Raw genomic sequence first — 19,042 nt, forward strand, 5'->3', positions numbered from 1 at the left:
ATATGATTTCATATATGCTGTAAATATTTTATTAGTATTTTTTCACTTCAGAGTTTATTAGTGACCTTTGTTTTGGGAAGCAGTTGTAGGGTAGGTTGTCCACACCTACCCAAAACTGGTGAAGAATCACTTAATGTGGTTACAAAAAAAAAAATTAAGTTTTTGACATATTGTTAAAATTTGACTTTTAATCTTGCTGGCTTAAAAAAATTCATAATAGTTCTTGATGGATCATTTATGCCCGAGTTTCTAATATATTAATCAAGTCCTTATAAATGAAATTTTAAAAAATACCCTCAGATTCTCACCTGCATTAGTAGATCCCAATGGTCAAAATTTTTCTGTAGTGCTTTATCAGAGTCTCCAGTTTTTGAGATATGAGCACAACTTTAAAAAGGTGTTTATGACACCATGAAATACTTTTTTTAAGTATGAACTTAGACATGTATCAACAGGACAGAGTTGATTTAAAAAAAGAGGCTAGAAGAGCAAACTAGTTTGGGCTAGGAGCAAAAATAAACACAAAACTAGCAGACAATCTATAGCTAAACAGACGAATGAGAAAGCCATTGGGATGCATCTAAGAAACTAATGGTATTTGAGAAAAAGTAGGCTTGGAGGAAATAAAAAATTCCGTGGTAAAAGGATTCTCTTCTGGCTTTTTTTTTTTAATTATTGTAAATGGACACAATACCTTTATTTATTTATTTTTATATAGTGCTTAGGATAGAACCCAGTGCCTCACAGCAAGCGCTCTACCACTGAGCTACAACCCTAGCCCCTCTTATGGCTTCTTTAGATTCCAAGACATACATAAAAACTAAAAGAAGCACAAATATGGAAGTCATACCTTTTAGGCCTAAAGTCTGCAACTGAAACAGTTTTCCCAGCTCAAAAGGTAGAACTCGTAACAGGTTGTTATTTAAATGGAGCTCCCTGTTGATGTAAAAATTCCAGGAAGTCAGAAGACATATTTTACCTTTAACAGTTAAGATTAACAATGTAATTTCTAGGAAACTAAGTATCTAAGAACAACAAAAGTTTTATATTATATTCTAAATATCTAAATTGGGCTTCTCCAGCCATACGAGGTTTTAAAAAAAAAATTACCACAAACCAAATTTGTAAAATACAGAAAACAATGAATTACTAGAAAAATTAAGGAAAAATGGGCAGATGTATAAAAAAATTCCTCTCAAACACAGTATTTATCTCATTGCAGACTGGAAACGCACAGCTTACAAACTTACCCAAGACCACAGACTATAGTGAATAGTCTAGCACATGTGTGGTCTACTAAGCAAGTTTAAGACAGTGGAAATGATTAAGCCTAACATGTGCATTGTTACAAGAGAACTAAAATGATCATGGAGTGCCAATTCAAATGAGAATAACAAGTTTATGGTTATTAGTTTTCTAAATTTACTGAAGTTTCACTTTAGAAATAAAAGCAGCTAATGAGTAGTTTAATGATTTGTTTTGCATAGAAAACCACAATATAAATATCATAGGAATCTTTAAAAGGGAAGAAAACAACCAGAGACCCAATACTGAGATACTGATGATTTCCTATATTGAGTTTTATTTGTTACATTTTAAGTGTGAAGAGAACTACTTTTACAATCCTTGCTGAAATTTAAATGAACCTTGGTTACACACTGATAAACCAGAGGTCTGTGAAGCCATAAATTCAACAAGAAAAACTAGTTCTGAACAATTGATTCCTGTTTATTTCCAAATACATTACATGGGAAAAGAGTTCCTGTAAGTTAATGTGTTACAGCATAAAATTCAATAATTAAGCCTAGAAAAATGCCAGCAGTGAATTGTTCTAGAACAGATAAGATTTCCTGTTAACCCCTTTCCACAATTTCTTGGATAATAATTTATTGATCAAAACATGTATTTAATCCACAGATTAAATTACAGAGACTACTATATAATCCTTGACATTTTTATCTGGACTAAGAGCAATTTAGAGGCAAATAAACTTCCACAAAGTCCTCATTTCTCTTTACTAGAAAGCAGTACAAAAGCCAGGGAAAAAGGGCAGGTAAATAGGAATTAACTCAATAGTTGGAATGTGGCTTTATATTTAACTTGGGTAGATCTGATATACCTTATTTTAAAAAAGTAATGAAAAATAGCAATTACCATATGTTAAAATATGGTGTAGGCAGGGTGTTAGTAGCTTTTTACTCATTATCTCAGATAAACCTTATCTCAGTTTAAGACGCATGCCTGTAAATGGCAAAGTCAAGATTCAAACCTGAATTCTGACTCCAAATCCTATCTACCATACTGTAAGGACTTCAAATTGAATAACTAATTCTAGCTTCTTTCATGTCCAGACTTTACATAAAAGCCCTGGGGTGGCAAAAAAGGTCTAATTGGCAATGTTACCTAGACCCAGTGTTAAGGATGATATGAGAAAATACAAGTGCCTTATGGTTACTAACTTCACTTTGTAAAAAAAAAAAAACATAATAATAATAATAATGAAAATTTTTTTGGTTAAAATATAAAGCACATTACTCAAAACAGCAATAAAAATTTTTCAAGCAATGGATCTACTGAACTATTAGCCAGTATTTAATTTTCTCAAAAAACTTTAATTAATAAAGAATACAGTTAATGTTTACTTTTATTGCAACACCATCAAATGGACAATCTTGTTTCCTAACAAAACAAATGCTATATTTTGTTTTAGGAGGTATATAGTTAATGTGTACTAAAATTCGTCTGCATACCTGAGTGATACCATGTTTCCGAGTTCTGCGGGTAAACTACGGATTTTATTAGAGGACAGGTCCAGATACACCAGATTGTGAAGCTTGGCAATGTCTGAAGGAATGCGGGACAGGGAATTGTCACTCAGATGCAAAGCTGTCAAGTGAGTTAGTGACCACAAAGATGAGCTTAAGCTTCTTACTTTTCCTGTAAGAGAAAAAAATGTCAAGTATTATATAGTAGTCTTTATAATTTAATCTGTGGATTAAATACATATTTTGATCAACTTAAATTATTATCCAAGAAATTGTGGAAAGGGGTTAACAGGAAATCTTATCTGTTCTAGAACAATTCACTGTTATCATTAAGTTATAAGCTCTCTACTTAGCAGATAAAAACAAAAACTTTAAAAGCATTGTATCAATATATTTATTTATTATTATTTTATCTTTTTTGGTACCAGGAATTGAACTTGGGATGCTGAGCCACTGAGCCACATGCCCAGCCCTTTTTAATTTTGTTTGTTTGTTTGTTTGAGACAAAGTACTTAGGGCCTTGCTGAACTGCTGAGGCTGGCTTTGAACTTGCCATTCCTCATGCCTTGACCTCTCAAACTGCTGGGATTACAGGCATGCGCCACCACATCCAACTAGACTGTATGTTTTTAAAATACAATGGGCAAGAATTTGTCTTTAAAATGATCTCAGATGAGTGAAATATATGAATAATTTATGATAAATTCAACATCTGATCATGATTGATTTAGATTTATAGAAAATCAATTTCTAGTATCTCAGAAGCTGTTCTTATCTGTACTTCAGAAAATAATTTGCCTCAAAACAAAAAGGAAAACAAAATATTCTCAGTCTAGATGAGTTTAAAATCAGAGGGTCCAAGCAAAGATTACTTCAAGAATCCTTTAAGTAAACAAAATTTGTACTATGTAAAAACAAATATACTTGTCCAGTAATACTTCAGATACTAAGTTTAACTACAGAATCTAGTAGACATAGGATTTAACTAAAAACAGAATGACAACATCTTTTAATGCAATATTAAATCCATACTTTGGCATTTCTTGATTAAGAGGTCAACAGTTTGTACAACTTGATAACTTTCTCTATAATCTCCTTAATGGTTCAAATTCTAATGTGAATGAAACAAACAGATGTGACAGAAATAGAGCTTTTGAGAACTGACTAATCCTCTGATGCCTTAAAAAGCAACTTTGAGATTTCTAATCAAGGTGGAATAACAGGGACAACATATACCATCCCACCTGCAAAATTTACATTAGAAACCTACTGGTGTAGCAGAGTTATCCCTCAAAGGCAGGGAAACAAACTAGGTAGGCCCTATAGTAGTCTCAGTTAACTTCTTATTATAACAGGAAGAAGCAGAGCAGGGAGGGGGATTCCAGCTAGAGCACAGTGATCTCCCCAGTTCTGGAGAAAAGGTCCAGGGAAACCAAGGTGACTTAGAATTCAAGAAGGCAGTGTACTAGAGAGAAATGAACAAACGTCTGTTGATGTGAAGAAGACCCCTCCCACAAGTTTTCAAGAAGGCTCCCTTCAAGCACTGATTATCACATGAATGAGAGAAACTGCCAGAGCCAGAGAGGAAAAAACACTCAAAAGGACTGTAAGGCAACAATCAGGTTCACATAGAACCAAGGCTAGACTGTGTTCCCAATGGTCAAAGGGAGAAATCTCTTAATTCACAAAGCACTGGGCCTTATTAGTGGTACAAAATTAGCATTACACTAATGGCTGCTCTGGTCTCACATAGGAAAGTTTAGGATTAAGCCTCTGAAAAATCAAACTGTTTTTAAGTAATTTAACTGCACCCCAAGACTAGTAATAGGAACACAAAAATATGTATCATCCAATAAAAATTCATATCTAGCACTTCTTTAAAAAAAACACCAAGCAGATAAGCAAAAAGGAAAATAAAATCCATAATGAAGAAAAAAAATCAACCTAATAAACCAGTCAAAAGATAATAATAACATTTGTAGATATTAAACAGTTATACTCCATATGTCAAAAAGCTAGCCAATTATGTTAAGTAGAAATAGAAATGACAGGTAGCCAAGACACATAAAATGAATTTCTAAAGTTGCATCCAAGATCTAAAATGAAAACAGTCAGAATGAGATTAATAGCACATAGACAGTGAAGAAAATTAGTTAATTTAAAGATATAGCAAGAGAAACTATACAAAATTAAAGAAAGAAAACAATGAAAAGTACATTAATGAAGTCTAGGACAAGTTTAAACAGTCCAGTATTAGTAGCACCTGAAACAGGATTGAGGTGGGGAGAAAAAAGAAGTTTAAGAAATAAAGGCAAGGACAAAAAAAAATATTCACATGTAAAAGAATGAAGATGGGCCTCACCTCATACAAAACTCAAAAAACTCTTGGAAGAAAACACACATAACTTCTGTGGCCTTGGATTAGACAATGATTTATTAGATGTGACACTAACAGCACAAGCAATAAAAGAAAAATTAGATAAAACCACATTCATCAAAATTAAAAATCTTTTGTACTTCAAAGGATGTCAAAAGGGAAAAGAGAATCCCCAGAGTGGGAAATAATATTTGCAAGCCATAAATCTGATAAGACACTTACATCTAGAATATATATTTAAAATAAAATTTTTATAACTAAAAAAAAGACAATTCAATTTAAAAATGATCAAAAAAAATCTGAATTTCTCCAAAGAAGTTACACAAATGACTAAAAAGCACATGAAAAGATGCTCAATGTCATTAGCCACAAGGGAAATGCAACCAAAACCACAATGATACACTACTTCAAACACACTGGAATGTACATAATAAAAAAGACAGATGATAAGTATGGGCAATGAGCAGAGAAACTAGAACCCTTGTAATGCTGCAGTGGAAATTAAAAAAAAAAAAAGTGATGCAAACACTTTGGAAAATAGTATGGCAGTTCCTTAAAAAGTCAAATACAGACTTAGCATATGGGCTAGCAATTCACTCTTATGTATATACCCAAGAGAAATGAAAACACACATCCACATAAAAGTTCATGGAAACATTGTTTTAAGAGACCAAACTGGAAACAATCCAAATGTCCATCATTTGGTGAATGGATAAACAAATATGGTATTTCCACATAACAATATTATATGAAGTACTAATACATACTACAACATGGATAAACCTCAAAAACATTTATAAATCAAAGAAGGTAGTCATAAAATAACAGGTATTATATACCATTTACTGCAAAACGTCCAGGATAGTCAAAAAACCACCAAGACAGCAGATTAATGGTTGCTGAGTTATAGGATGTTAAGGGGAATGAATGTCTGCTAACAGCACAAGGTTCCTTTTGGGGCTGATGAAAATATTATCAATTGATTGCGGTAAATGTTATACAACTCTATAAAAATTAAAAGTCACTGAAAGTGCACTTTAATTGGGTGAATTGTATTTCAAGCTGTTAAAAGATTCAGGTAGGCAGAAAATTTTCCATATCTGATGAAAACTATAAACCCCCAGATACAAAAAGCTCAATGAACCCAAACATATGAAAATTCCATAAAAGGGGGGCTGAGGTGTAACTAAGTGGTGAAGCACTTGCTCAGCATGTATGCAGCCCTAAGGTCAATTCCCAAAACGGGGGTGGGGGGGATGATTGAAAATTCCATAAAATAAGAAAGCATAAAGAGAAAATCCAAAAAGCAGCCAGAAAGGAAAAAATAAAAGTCCATTTCATACAGAAGAAGCAAGGTAAAATGTCAGGAGAATTCTAGCTACAAATCAAACAAGAGAAGATAAGTATTTTAGCCAGCTTTTGTGTTATGTGACCAAAAAACCCAACAACAACAACTTAGAAGAGAAAAAGTTTATTTGGGGCTCATAGTTTCAGAGGGCCAAAGGCCAACTCCATTGCTCTGAGCCTAAGGTAATACAGCACATCACAGAGGAAGGGCCCAGAGAAGAAAAGCTGCTCGGCTCATGGAAGAGTCAGGAAGGTGGGGTGGGGTATAGGGCAGAGACGTCCTGCCAAGACACATTCCCAATGACTTACCCCACCCCTATAGTTACCATCCAGTCAAGTCCATTCCAACTAGTATGGGCTGATTACATTACAGTTCTCATGATCTGACCATTTCACCTATGTATATTCTTGCATTAACAAGGTTTATTTATTTATTTATTTTTGGCAAAGAAAAAATATCCCAGCAATCCAGCACAAATATCTTTTAAAAGCTCACTACTTTCTCAGATATAGAAAAGCTGAAAGAGTTCACTGCTAGCAATAACACAATAAGAAATAAAAGAAAATTCTCTAGGAACCAGAAATACAATATCAAATGAAAATCTGCATTAACACGCAGGAATAGAGAATGAAAGAATAAAGGTTCAGTACCTTATCCCAAATGCTTAGAACCAGAAGCATTTCAGATTTCATAGGTTTTTGATTTTAAAATATTTGCATATGGACTTTAGCAGCTAAGCATTCTAAATCTGAAGGTCTAGAATTTTTTGAATGTGGGCACTCAGAAAGTTTTGGACTTGAGAGCATTTTGGTTTTCAGATTAGGGATGCTCAACCTGCAATGAATATATAGATAAATAACATACTTTGAAAATATTTTAAATATCTTTAAAAGACAATTGATAATTTAAAGCAGAATTAACAATAAAAGAATAAAAGATGGGTGGGGGAAATATAAAAGTGTATTGCTGTTAAGGTACTCACATTTGGTAGGATTGAGATAGTATTACTAAAAGGTATTCTGTAATGGGTTAGACACTTAAAAACCTGTAATTATTTCAAAAGAAGGCGGAGGCGGGGGGAATACAGAAGAATAACTGGGATGAATAAAAAAAGTCATAAAGACAGTTGATTTAAAATTAAATGTCTTAAATACCCTGAAAAGAATAGCTGATTTGCATTTTTAAAAAGCAAGCCCAACTTACATATGCTGCATGTAAGAAATATATTTTAAATATAAAGGCATATGGGAAAAAGGCAATGAAAAATGTAATAAAAATATTAATGCTAACACTAATAAAAACAAAGCTGGTGTGTTATGTCAATGGTAGATGTTTATGCAACAAATGACAAAATTCTTGAGCAAAACCTGACAGAACTTCAGAGGAGACAAATCCATAAGAGATTTCAGAACCTTTCCCTAAATTTACAAGAAATAAATGTGAAAGAATATAGATGATGTGAACAATACTATCAACAAACCTGACCAAATTAGTATTTATAGAATATTCTACCCAGTAACAGCAGACTTCACATTCAAGTGCAAAAGAAATATTTATCAAGACAAATTCTGTACTAGGTCATAAAACAAATCTCAATAAATTAAAAAGGATTAAAATAAAAGGATGCTTTCTGATAAAATTATGTTGGAATTAAGTTAGAAATCAATAGTTATTCAAAAAAATTGCAAGTATCAATCCCACTGAATATCAACTCAATGGCTTCTAGTCAGAAGCAATCAAGAGGATAGTTAGAACGCATCTTATACTGAATGAAAATGAAAACCTAACATATCAACCTTTGTGGAATGTAGCTAAAGCAATGTTTAAAAGAAAGTTTATAGGGGCTGGGATTGTGGCTCAGCGGTAGAGTGCTTACCTCACACATGGGGGGCCCTGGGATCGATCCTCAGCACCACATAAAAATAAATAAATAAATAAAAATAGAGGTATTGTGTCCAACTACAACTAAAAAATAAATATTTTTTTAAAAAAGAAAGTTTGTAGTACTAATCCCCATATTAGTAAAGAAATAAAGTTTCAAGTCAATAAATATCTTTGGCTTTACCTTAATAACTAGAAAATAAGAAAACCAAAGCAAGCAAATAAAGGGAGTGAAATCTAAGAGCAAAGGTCAAGGAAATGTTAACAAGGAAAAAACAGACTAAGCAATGAACCAAAAGTTGGTTCTTTGAGAAATAGAAGAAGTCATAAACCTCTAGTCAGAATGATCAGGAAAAAAAGAAAAGACACAAATTACTACTATCTGGAAAGAAGTGTAAACATCACTACATATCTACATGTATTAAAAAGATATGGATCATAAAATGTTTACAGGGGCTTTATTCAAAATTTCCCCAAATGGAATGTTCTTCATCTAGGATAAGATGTACACAGATACTGGAATTCTACTGCATGATGAAATCTCATTCACACAACCTTTATGAAATACAAAAAGCTACATTCTATATACAGTTGGTTCTCTGTAGCTGTGGTTTGGGATCCATAAATTCAACCAACAGTAGACTGAAAATATCTGGTAAAAAACTGCATGTGTACTGAACATGTACAACCTTTTTATTGGTTATTATTCTAAAACAACAAAGTATAACAGTTATTACATAACATTTACATAGTATTAGGTATTCAAAGTAACTAGAGATGGTTTAAAGTATACAGAAAGTTATGTGTCTATAGGATATATGCAAATATTATGCCTTTTTATATATGAAACTTGAGCATATGCAGATTTTAGAATCCCTAAGAGAAAATACTGCCATACTGAGGGATGAGAGTATTTGATGTACTTGCAAAAACAAAAAAATCAGTAACAGAAAAAGTTATCAGTGGCTACCAAAGACTATGAGTGGAGAGTTGACTAGTCACTGGGATTTTGGGTGGGTAACAAAACTATTCTGTATCCTGATTTTAGTGGTAGCTAAACTGTGTGTGTTTGTCAAAACACATAGAAATACACACAATATAAAATGTGAAATTTACTGTAGATAATTCATTCCCTAATAAATTATAAAAAGATAATGAAGGAGGGGCTGGGGTTGTGGCTCAGTGGCAAAATGAATGCTTCACACATGTTAGACACTAGGTGCGATCCTCAGCACCACATAAAAATAAATAAAGATATTGCATACATCCATAACTAAAAAAATCTATAAAAAGATAATGGAGGAATATTTTGAACAACATTATGCCAATCAATTCAACAAACTAGATGGAACGGACAATGCAAAGACAATATCAGAGTACATTCAGAAAAAAACAGCTTTAACAGACCACTGTGTACTACAGAAATTTAATTTATACTTAAACTTTCCACAAAGAAAACTTTAGAACCAGATATTCATTGGCGAATACTACCAAACATTTAAGGATGAAATAATGTCAAATCAAATTCAACAATTAAAAAAAAATAATGGGGCTGGGGATGTGGCTCAAGTGGTAGTGCGCTCGCCTAGAATGCGTGCGGCCCGGGTTCGATCCTCAGCACCACATACAAACAAAGATGTTGTGTCTGCCGAAAACTAAAAAAAAATAAATAAATATTTAAAAAAAAAAAAAAAAAATAATGAACAAGTAAGGTTTATGCTATTAATTCCAGGTTTGTTGAGTATTCCAAAATCAGTGTAAATTCATAATATTTACAAGGCTAAAAGAAAATTTTATGATCATCTGATGGCTGCAGTTTAAAAAGCTTTTCACAAAATGCAAAATCCACACTTGATTAAAAAAAACAAAACTCACTAAATTAAGAACAGAACTTCCTTAGCATGATAAAGAATACTTATAAAAAGCTCAATGGTAAAGGAATTAATGGTTCCCCCATAAACTCAAAACCAAAGCAAGAATGTTCACTCTCTCCACTCCCATTCAACATTATGCTGGAGGTTCCAGCCAGTTTAATAAAGCAAGAAAAATAAACGACTTATAAGGCTGAAGTAAAACTGTATCTGCTAATCATGTAATTATTTATGTAAAAATTGAATGGTAGATATAAAAAAAGCCACCAATAAGTAAGTTTTGCAAGGTTGCATGTAGAAGATCAATATGAAAAAATGTGTTGTATTTTGAATATTAGCAATGATCAAGAAATTGAAATTTCAAATGATATCATCTATGACAGCATCAAAATTACAAAATAGTGGGCTGGGATTCTGGCTCAGTGGTAGCACTTACCTAGCACGTGGGTTCGATCTTCAGCACCACATAAAAATAAGTAAAAAAAATAAAGATATTGTTTCCAAATACAACTAAAAACAATATACTTTTTTAAAAAATTACATACAAAACAGTGATAAATCTGGCCTGCACACTGAAAACTACAAACAATACTAAGAAAAATTCAAGTCCTTTGTAAGTGAAGAAATGTATAGCAATCATAGATTAGAAAACTCAATACTGCTAAGGCATTAGATTTCCACAAATGATTTACAATGTCAACACAATCCCAATCAAAATACCAGCTATTTTGAAATTGATAAACTGACTGTAAAAATCATACAGAGGGCCTAGGGGTACAGTTCAGTAGTAAAATGCACATCTGGCACGAGGATGGCCTTGAGTTCAAACCCAGCAAAGTACACACACAATCATATGGAAATGAAAAGAACTCAGAAACACCAAAACAACTTTAAAAAAAGAATAAAACTGGAGGGCTATCACTACATTATTTCAGGATTTAATATGATAAATAATAATGGTCTGGATGTGTCCCCCAAAGTTCATCTTATAAATTTAATCCCTGGGGCAATAGTGTTGAGATGAGGGGCCTAATGGGAGGTGTTAGGTCATAGTAGATTTATGTTCTGAACATGGGAGTGGATTTATAAAAGGGAGTATGGACCCCTTTTTTCCTCTCTCAAGAGCACATTCCCTTTTACTAGGTGATATGTTCCACCATGTTAAGTACAGGGACAAAGTCCTTACCAGGTACTGCCCTTTAATCCGGCCTCTAGAACCATAAGCCACATAATTTTCTTTCTTTTTTTTTTTTTTTTGAAAAAATTACCCATTCTGTGTTATTAAACAATGTAAAAAGGACTAAAACAATAAAGAATTCTCAAAATTTAGTATGAGAAAAACAACAACTTCCAAAATAAGACAAATTTGAATCGATACTTCTTCAAAGACACAAAAAAAAGTTCAACATCACAGGTCATTAGGGAGATTCAAATTAAAATCACAATAAGATAGCACCCAAAGGAGTACCAAATTTAAGACTCACCATGTCAGAAATTGATGAGGGTATAGAACAAAGATATCTAGTAGGAATGTAAAACTGGACCTTTTTGCAATACTTTCATAGTGTTTTTTAAAAAGTTAACCATATACTTACCATATGGCCAACTCCATTCTTAGATATTTACCCAAGAAATAAAACATGTGTCCAAAGATTCTTCACAGTAGTTACATTGGTGACAATCAAATACAGTGAATAACCCAAATGCATTTAACAGGTGAATGGATAACCAAATGTTGGCATATCCATACACTATAACATTACTCAGCAAGAAAAAGAAAGAACTACTGCCAAGACATGGTGGCACATGCCTATAATCCCAGCGGCTCAGAAGGCTGAGGCACGAGGATTTTGAGTTCAAAGTCAGCCTCAGCAAAAGCGAGGTGCTAAGCAATTCAGTGAGTCCCTTCTCAAATACAAAAAGTTAGGGCTGGGGATGTGGCTCAGTGGTTGAGTAGCCCTGAGTTCAATCCCCAGTAATCCCCCAGAATCACCCCCCAAGAAAGAAAAAATAGAATGAACTACTGAAAACCAACAATATAGATGACTTCAAAGTAAGTATATAGAATAAGAGCAGACTAAAAAATAAGTCAGTCCATAGTGTAGTGTACGATGTCATTTATATTAAAATTCTACAAAATGCAAACAAATCTACTTAGAAAACAAAATGGTAGCATAGGAATGGGGAAGGAGATTGAACAAAATGGGGGAGAAGTGAGAAGGACCCCAAACTTTCAGTAATGATGTTCATTCTTGATTGTGGTGATGGTTTCACCGGTGTATGCATAGATCAAAATATTTCACATTATTCATTTACATGTATGTTGATTTTTGCAAGTCAGCTATATCTCAGTAAAGCTGTATAGTAAAATCTGCCTTGACACAAAAATATATTTCCTTCCAATACCTTATAATTATAGTGGAAACTACAGCATAGACTATTTATAAAACAAACTTTATTCACTTTATTTTCAGTTCATATAATTGGAGGTAAACTAGTATTTTATATGAGTAAAGCATTTAATATTTTAGCAAATGATTTACTGAGTACCTACCATGTTTGGTATGCATTAGTCCTTTATACTTAAAGAGAGGGGAAGAGTATAACTTCAGAAGCAAACAAAGGCTCTACACAGAAACACAACTTCTATGGATTTATGGAGGCTCATTTTAAAAACCTATAAATTTGTATATTGTTTTCCTACATAGGGCAATTCTATTTGCCAGAATGACAAAATGACATCTCCACAAAAAAGGTAGAAGATATATAGGTACAGTCATGTAAACTTTATGGTTTATATGTATAAAGTTTTCTGTGAGGTATATTGGTAGGTAAGGTATGAGAGTAAGTGTAGAAAGATAACATTAGTTTAGGTTTTGAATTTTATTATCCAAATATATGAATACAGTATAAATATATAAGGGAAAATATTCAAATGTATAGGGATTTGCATATAGTTAATTTTTTTGAGATGGATATTTACATTGTTGTTTAGATGTATTTTATGAATATGTAACTGAATATATATGAAAATTTATAGGTAGGATTTTTGTTTAGCATTAGAATACATACATATACATTTCATAAACATAAAGGAATATATATGTAAAAATATATATGGGTATTCAAAGTAATAATTTTTATATAGAAGACTGATAGTTATGGGTAGGTTAGGTTTAGTTTTGAGTTAGGGACTAGGCTGATGGTGAGGTTTACCACTGGAATACATATACCAATATATATGCATATAAATATGAATACAGAATTAAAATTACATATGAAAGTTTATAAATATACATAATTTTACCTATGGATATTTTAAAGTTACGCAGTATTTTTATGTTATGTGTTAAATTTAGGGTTTGCCTATGGAAATGATTTTATGTTTGAATTTAAAAATTTATATCCCCAAATATATAGGTATATTCATGTAAAGTTATCTGGTCTATATGTGTAGACGTTTCTGTTGAGCTGCAGTTGTAGGGACAGGACTATGTTGTGACAAAGTGTTAAGGTTAGAGTTAGGGTTTGAACGTTTATATCAATATATAAATACAATATGGATATATATGTAAAATGTATGTTAAAATATTTATTTATATGTATCTGGAATTCTATATAGTTAGTTTTGTGTTGAGATGGATGTTTACAATTTGTTTTAGATATAGGTTATAAATATATAACTAAAAATGTATGAAAATTTACATGTAGTATTTTGGTTACCAAGAGAGGGTGTGTGTGTATGTGTGTGTGTGTGTGTGAATGTATATAAACATATATAGGAATATATGTGTAAAAATATACATGGGTATTCAAAGTGATAATTATAATTTCTTTGTAAAAGGCTCATGGATATGGGTAGTGTTAGGTTGAATTCTGAGTTATGGATGGGGTTTATGGAGAGGATTACCTTGAATGTTGAAGTAAAATCATACATGTAAATTTAAAAAATAAATAAATAAAAAGCAAAACTAAAAAAAAAAAAAAAAAAAAAGCTAGAAGATAACCAGAAAGGAACTAGAAAGATTGGGGGGGGGGGGGGGGAGCGGGTGGCAAACAAACAAAAAAATGTCAGATTTCATGTGTAAATAAGTAAATTATACATGGGGTAGAAGAAAAAAACAAGGGAGGACTCAGATCCCTAACACACTCTGGGGGAAAAATCTGGAATAAGTCTAAACACCAAAACAGATAACTAACGGAAGAGAATATTTCTAAGTGTAACTCAAATCCCATGATCCAAAATGAAAATAATTATCAGTTTGAAATCATTAAAATTTAAAACTTCTATATGATAGACATATCAACATATGTGGGAGCCAAGAAGGTAACATTCATTAATTCAATTAACTTTTCAGTATTTACCATACTGGTGTTGGGACAGAATGGTAACAATGTCTCTGTCCTCATGATTTTTTATGTGAGCTCTATAATGAAGGATAAAAGAAAATAAATAAGGCAGCAACTAGAAGATAAACAACAAGTAATAACTGGTAAGCAACTTAAGTAAAAGAAAGGGTGGGTTGGAGCTCAGTGACAGAATATTTGCCCTGCATGTGTGAGGCCATGGGTTCAATCCCTAGTACTGTAATGTAATAGAAGGCATTCAAAATTTAGTAACAGAAGAACCACAAAAACTCATTTCTACCTATGCAAATAGCAAAATAAAAAGACTATAAGTAATAATGAAAAGACTAAGGAAGAAAAAGACATATTCATTATGGAAAGGCAAGCAGGAAGGAAGACACAGGGCTAGGCAAATGAAAAAAACATGCATTTTCAGAAATAAAAGAGGCAAGGATTCAAACAGTAAATGTCATCCTTCAGTGTTCTTGGAGAACTGTTTTCAGACTCTTGCAGATACCAAAATCCGTGGATATCTTAAGTCCCTTATATAAAACAGCACAATATTTGCATATAACGTAGGAACATCCTCCCTTCTAATTTAAATTATCTCTAGATTACTTGTAATACCTAATAAAATGTAAATGACTGTTACATTGTGATTTACCTTACTAAAATACTTGCTCAAGTATGTTAATATATATGCTGCTGGTAGAGGGGAAAATTAGAAATTATATAAATGATCAGTAATAAGATCTATTTATGAAACATTTATACAATATTCTGTAGCCATTATCTTTTGGAATGACATAGTTAGGTGTATCAATGTGAAAGATACAATAAGAGAAGCAAAATAAAATTTTAAAACATAGTACTCCAGTAAAATGATATCATAACTTAAAAGATCAAGGTACAAAAGTAAAAGAATGTAACATATTAGAGAAAGGTAAATCTCTACTGACAGAACTAAGAAATTAAGTTTCCTAATTTCCTGGGAAAGACAATAAGCAAAAGTCTTTTTATAATCTGATGCTATCCATTGATTTCTTCCCCATAAAAGTGTACATACAGCCATGTGTTGCCTAAAAATGGGAATGTTTTGAGAAATTGATTGTTACGTGGTTTTGTCTTTGTATAAACATCACAGATTATACTTATACAAACTAAGAAGGCTATGATATCACTAGGCAATACAATCTTACGGAGCCTTCATCATATGTGTTGTCCAAAATGTCCTTAAAGGGCACATGACTATATTCCTAAGCACCCAAAAATTTGCATTCACTTTTTTTTTATGTATAATTTCTTATACCTTTATTTATTTATTTTTATGTGGTGCTGAGGATTGAACCCAGCGCCTCGCACATGCTAGGTGAGTGCTCTACCACTGAGCCACAACCTCAGACCTGCATTCGCTTTTAAGCAGTTTAGGGACTTGAGAAAGACTGAGATTATCCTGGCCTACATTAAGAGCCCTATATTAATAAGTGATTTCATTCTAAAGTTTCCAGAATCCTTTAATGTTAAATACCAAAGAGACAAGAAGAATCTAATTAGTGTTTCCTGATATCAGAAGGTGATTAGCAAACCCTAAAAGGTTTAATTAGTGTGCCTACCAAGAAATCACAGTAACTAATATATACATTTATAGATTTAGAAAAAAAGAAAGAATATCTAGACATCTAAAGCAGTGACATTTTGGAAGAAACAGAAGAATCATAGCTGATCGTCGTTATGTGCCAATTCTATACTTGAAAACCATACTACTCCTTCAAACGAATTTGTAACTTCCAAATCAGTCATTCAGAGATTAAAAAAAAAAAAAAAAAAGAAAACGTTGTCCAATGCACATGTTCCCAGATGAGGTTTAACCAGTTGACAGTTCCTCGTTTCAAGTCTTGTACTGCAAACAAGTGTCCTTTCTGTAGTGTAATAAATGCTTTTTTTTTTGGCATTTTATATTTTTTTGTTGGTAATTTTGCTATTTAAAATATCCCCAAGCAGAGTGGTGAACTGTTAAGGTTCAAAAGCACAAGAGGGTTGTGATGTAACTTACTGAGAAAATACAGGTGTTAAATAAACTTTGTTCAGATGAATGACACTGCTATTGGCTGCTAAGTTTAATACTAATAAATCTATTAATATCTATCAAAAAGGGGCCTGTAAACATAAAAGAAACAAAACAAGTATAGTATTGATCAGTTAATATGACCACTGACTCACAGGAACTTAAACCCCATATTTCCACTGGGAGTAATGGTTCATTTTTCACTCATTCAGTATTCACAGTAACTTTATATAACATAATTACTTGCAAAAAAAGGAGAATGAACTATAACTGGGAAAGATGATAATTTGAACTTCTCCTAAGTCACAATTGCTACAAGCAATGGAAACTGCAACCTCATGAAAGGAAGACTTGTGTCATGAGATTTGCAAATTAGATTAAGAGGAAAAAAGAGACCAGATTAAATTACACCCAGGGCACTGGAGAGAACATCTGACAGAGTAAATACCAGAATAATGCTTAAATTAAAAACAGTAAAGTCAATGAAGAAAGAAACACAATTAATGAATGCATCAAAGCATATGAGTTAATAAATGGAAGTTTCAATCCTAAAGGAACTAAGGTGAGAAGGAACTGTTCTAACTTCAATACAAGAGTACAGATTGTTCAAATTGAACACATCTGATTTAAGTAAGGAAAGTTTAGAACTAAAAATAATCCTAGAACTTGAGAATGGAAACAGTAAATTTAAGTGCTATGCTTTCTGTGTCCCCAAATTTTAAAGGTTGAAAACTTAATCCTCAAATCTATATACTGATGCTATTTGAAGGTGGGGTCTTTGGGAAGTAATTAGGATTATAATCATTAGGGTGGGGCTTCCATAATAGGACTGATGGCTTCATATGTATGAAGGCCTATGTCATGATACAATGCAGCAGGAAGGCCATGACCAGAAGCCAAGCAGATGCCGGTACCACATTCTTGGACTACTCAGCCTAGAGAACTATAAGTCAAAAAACCTTTTCTTTATAAATTATATAATTCTGAGATATTTTGTTACAGCAACAGAAAACAGACTAAGAGTATTAGGATAAAGACAAAAGAAAATATTATGTTCAAAGTAAATGAGCATAACGGTAAGGTATGGTCGATTCCCTGGATGTAGTCCTACCATTTAGGAAGGAACAGGCAAGAGGATCCCAAGTTCAAAGGCAGACTGGGCAATTTAGGAGATCCTATATCAAAACAAAAAGGCTAGGGATATAGTTAAGTGGTAAAGTGTTTGCCTAGCATGTGTAAGAAAAATAGATTTAACCCCCAGTACTGAAGAGGAAAAAAAATACCTTATTTAAAATATAACAACACAAAGGGGTATAATTCCTATGGATACATATAATTACATGTAATAAACATTAGATTGAGGGATTTTAAAAAAGAAAAAAATGGACAAATCATCTTAATTTATAAACTAACATGATCATCATAATGGCAAGCACTAAATTCTGAATTTCATTATATATAAAAACCAGCCAAATATAACATGTCAAAATTATAAATGCACACTCCCTTTGACTCATATAGGAAAGATACAAATAATCTACTAAAGCACTGCCAGAATGATAATCAAAAAGTATCATTGAAATTAATCTAAAATAATGTTAAGTGAAAAAAGAGTATAAAAGTACATAAATATACTAATTTTATACTAAAAATGAGATGTGGAATTTACGTTTGCATTTGTGCTTGCACAAAGGAACTCTGAAAGGATGCAAAAAAACCCTTAAAAATTATATGTGCGCATATACACATGCACATGTATGCTGAGAGGCATATTCTTTTTATATTTTCACGTATCCATATCCTGAAATGCCCTTAACCTCAGTTTCACTTGGCTAATATCATTATCTCAGTAGTGAGCTATTCTAGGATGCTTTCCCTGATCCCAGCAGGCTGATTAAGACCTTCTTACGAAAAAGGTAATAGTCCAAACATTTCTGTTCTGTATTTGTCATAGTTTTATTCACTTGGTTAATATCATTATCTCAGTAGTGAGCTATTCTAGGATGCTTTCCCTGATCCCAGCAGGCTGATTAAGACCTTCTTAAGAAAAAGGTAATAGTCCAAACATTTCTGTTCTGTATTTGTCATAGTTGTATAAATACCTTTGTATAAGAATCTCCTCCTACAATCTGTGAGATTCTTGAAATCTTTGTTTTATCACTTACTGCATCAGCAATTTCAGAATATACAAATGAATGAGTAAGTGATGGCTTCAGAACTCCCATTCAGTATCTGCTGCCTATACTTGGGTTTCCTTCAGTCACCTATCCCCACTTTGAATTTCCATAAATCAGTTATTATACAGAGTACAGGCAGCTGCACAAACTGGTAACATCATGAAAACTACCTGATTCTTGAATTATACTTATCTTAATTATCAAAATGAGC

The 19,042-nt window shown here is 32.5% G+C and overlaps 1 protein-coding gene across 8 annotated transcripts in view; it reads right to left on the reverse strand.

Moving 5' to 3' along the window:
- Cnot6 (CCR4-NOT transcription complex subunit 6) overlaps nt 1-19,042 on the reverse strand; it is a 76,890-nt gene that overhangs the window by 19,145 nt on the left and 38,703 nt on the right. For 4 of the 8 annotated variants that reach the window (XM_046457072.2, XM_046457069.2, XM_046457074.2 and 1 more), the window contains exons 3-5: nt 10,679-10,696; nt 2,751-2,937; nt 851-936 (exon numbers count right to left, since the gene is read on the reverse strand). In XM_046457072.2, coding sequence (XP_046313028.1) covers nt 851-936; nt 2,751-2,937; nt 10,679-10,696 — 291 coding nt within the window. The remainder of the gene's footprint in view (nt 1-850; nt 937-2,750; nt 2,938-10,678; nt 10,697-19,042) is intronic. The other 4 variants (XM_046457076.2, XM_046457073.2, XM_046457077.2 and 1 more) reach the window with 1 other exon arrangement.

The sequence above is a fragment of the Marmota monax genome, unplaced genomic scaffold (genome assembly GCF_021218885.2).
Source record: "Marmota monax isolate L192 unplaced genomic scaffold, Marmota_monax_Labrador192_F-V1.1 WCK01_AAM20220418_F8-fsc00263, whole genome shotgun sequence".
Lineage (NCBI taxonomy): Eukaryota > Metazoa > Chordata > Mammalia > Rodentia > Sciuridae > Marmota > Marmota monax.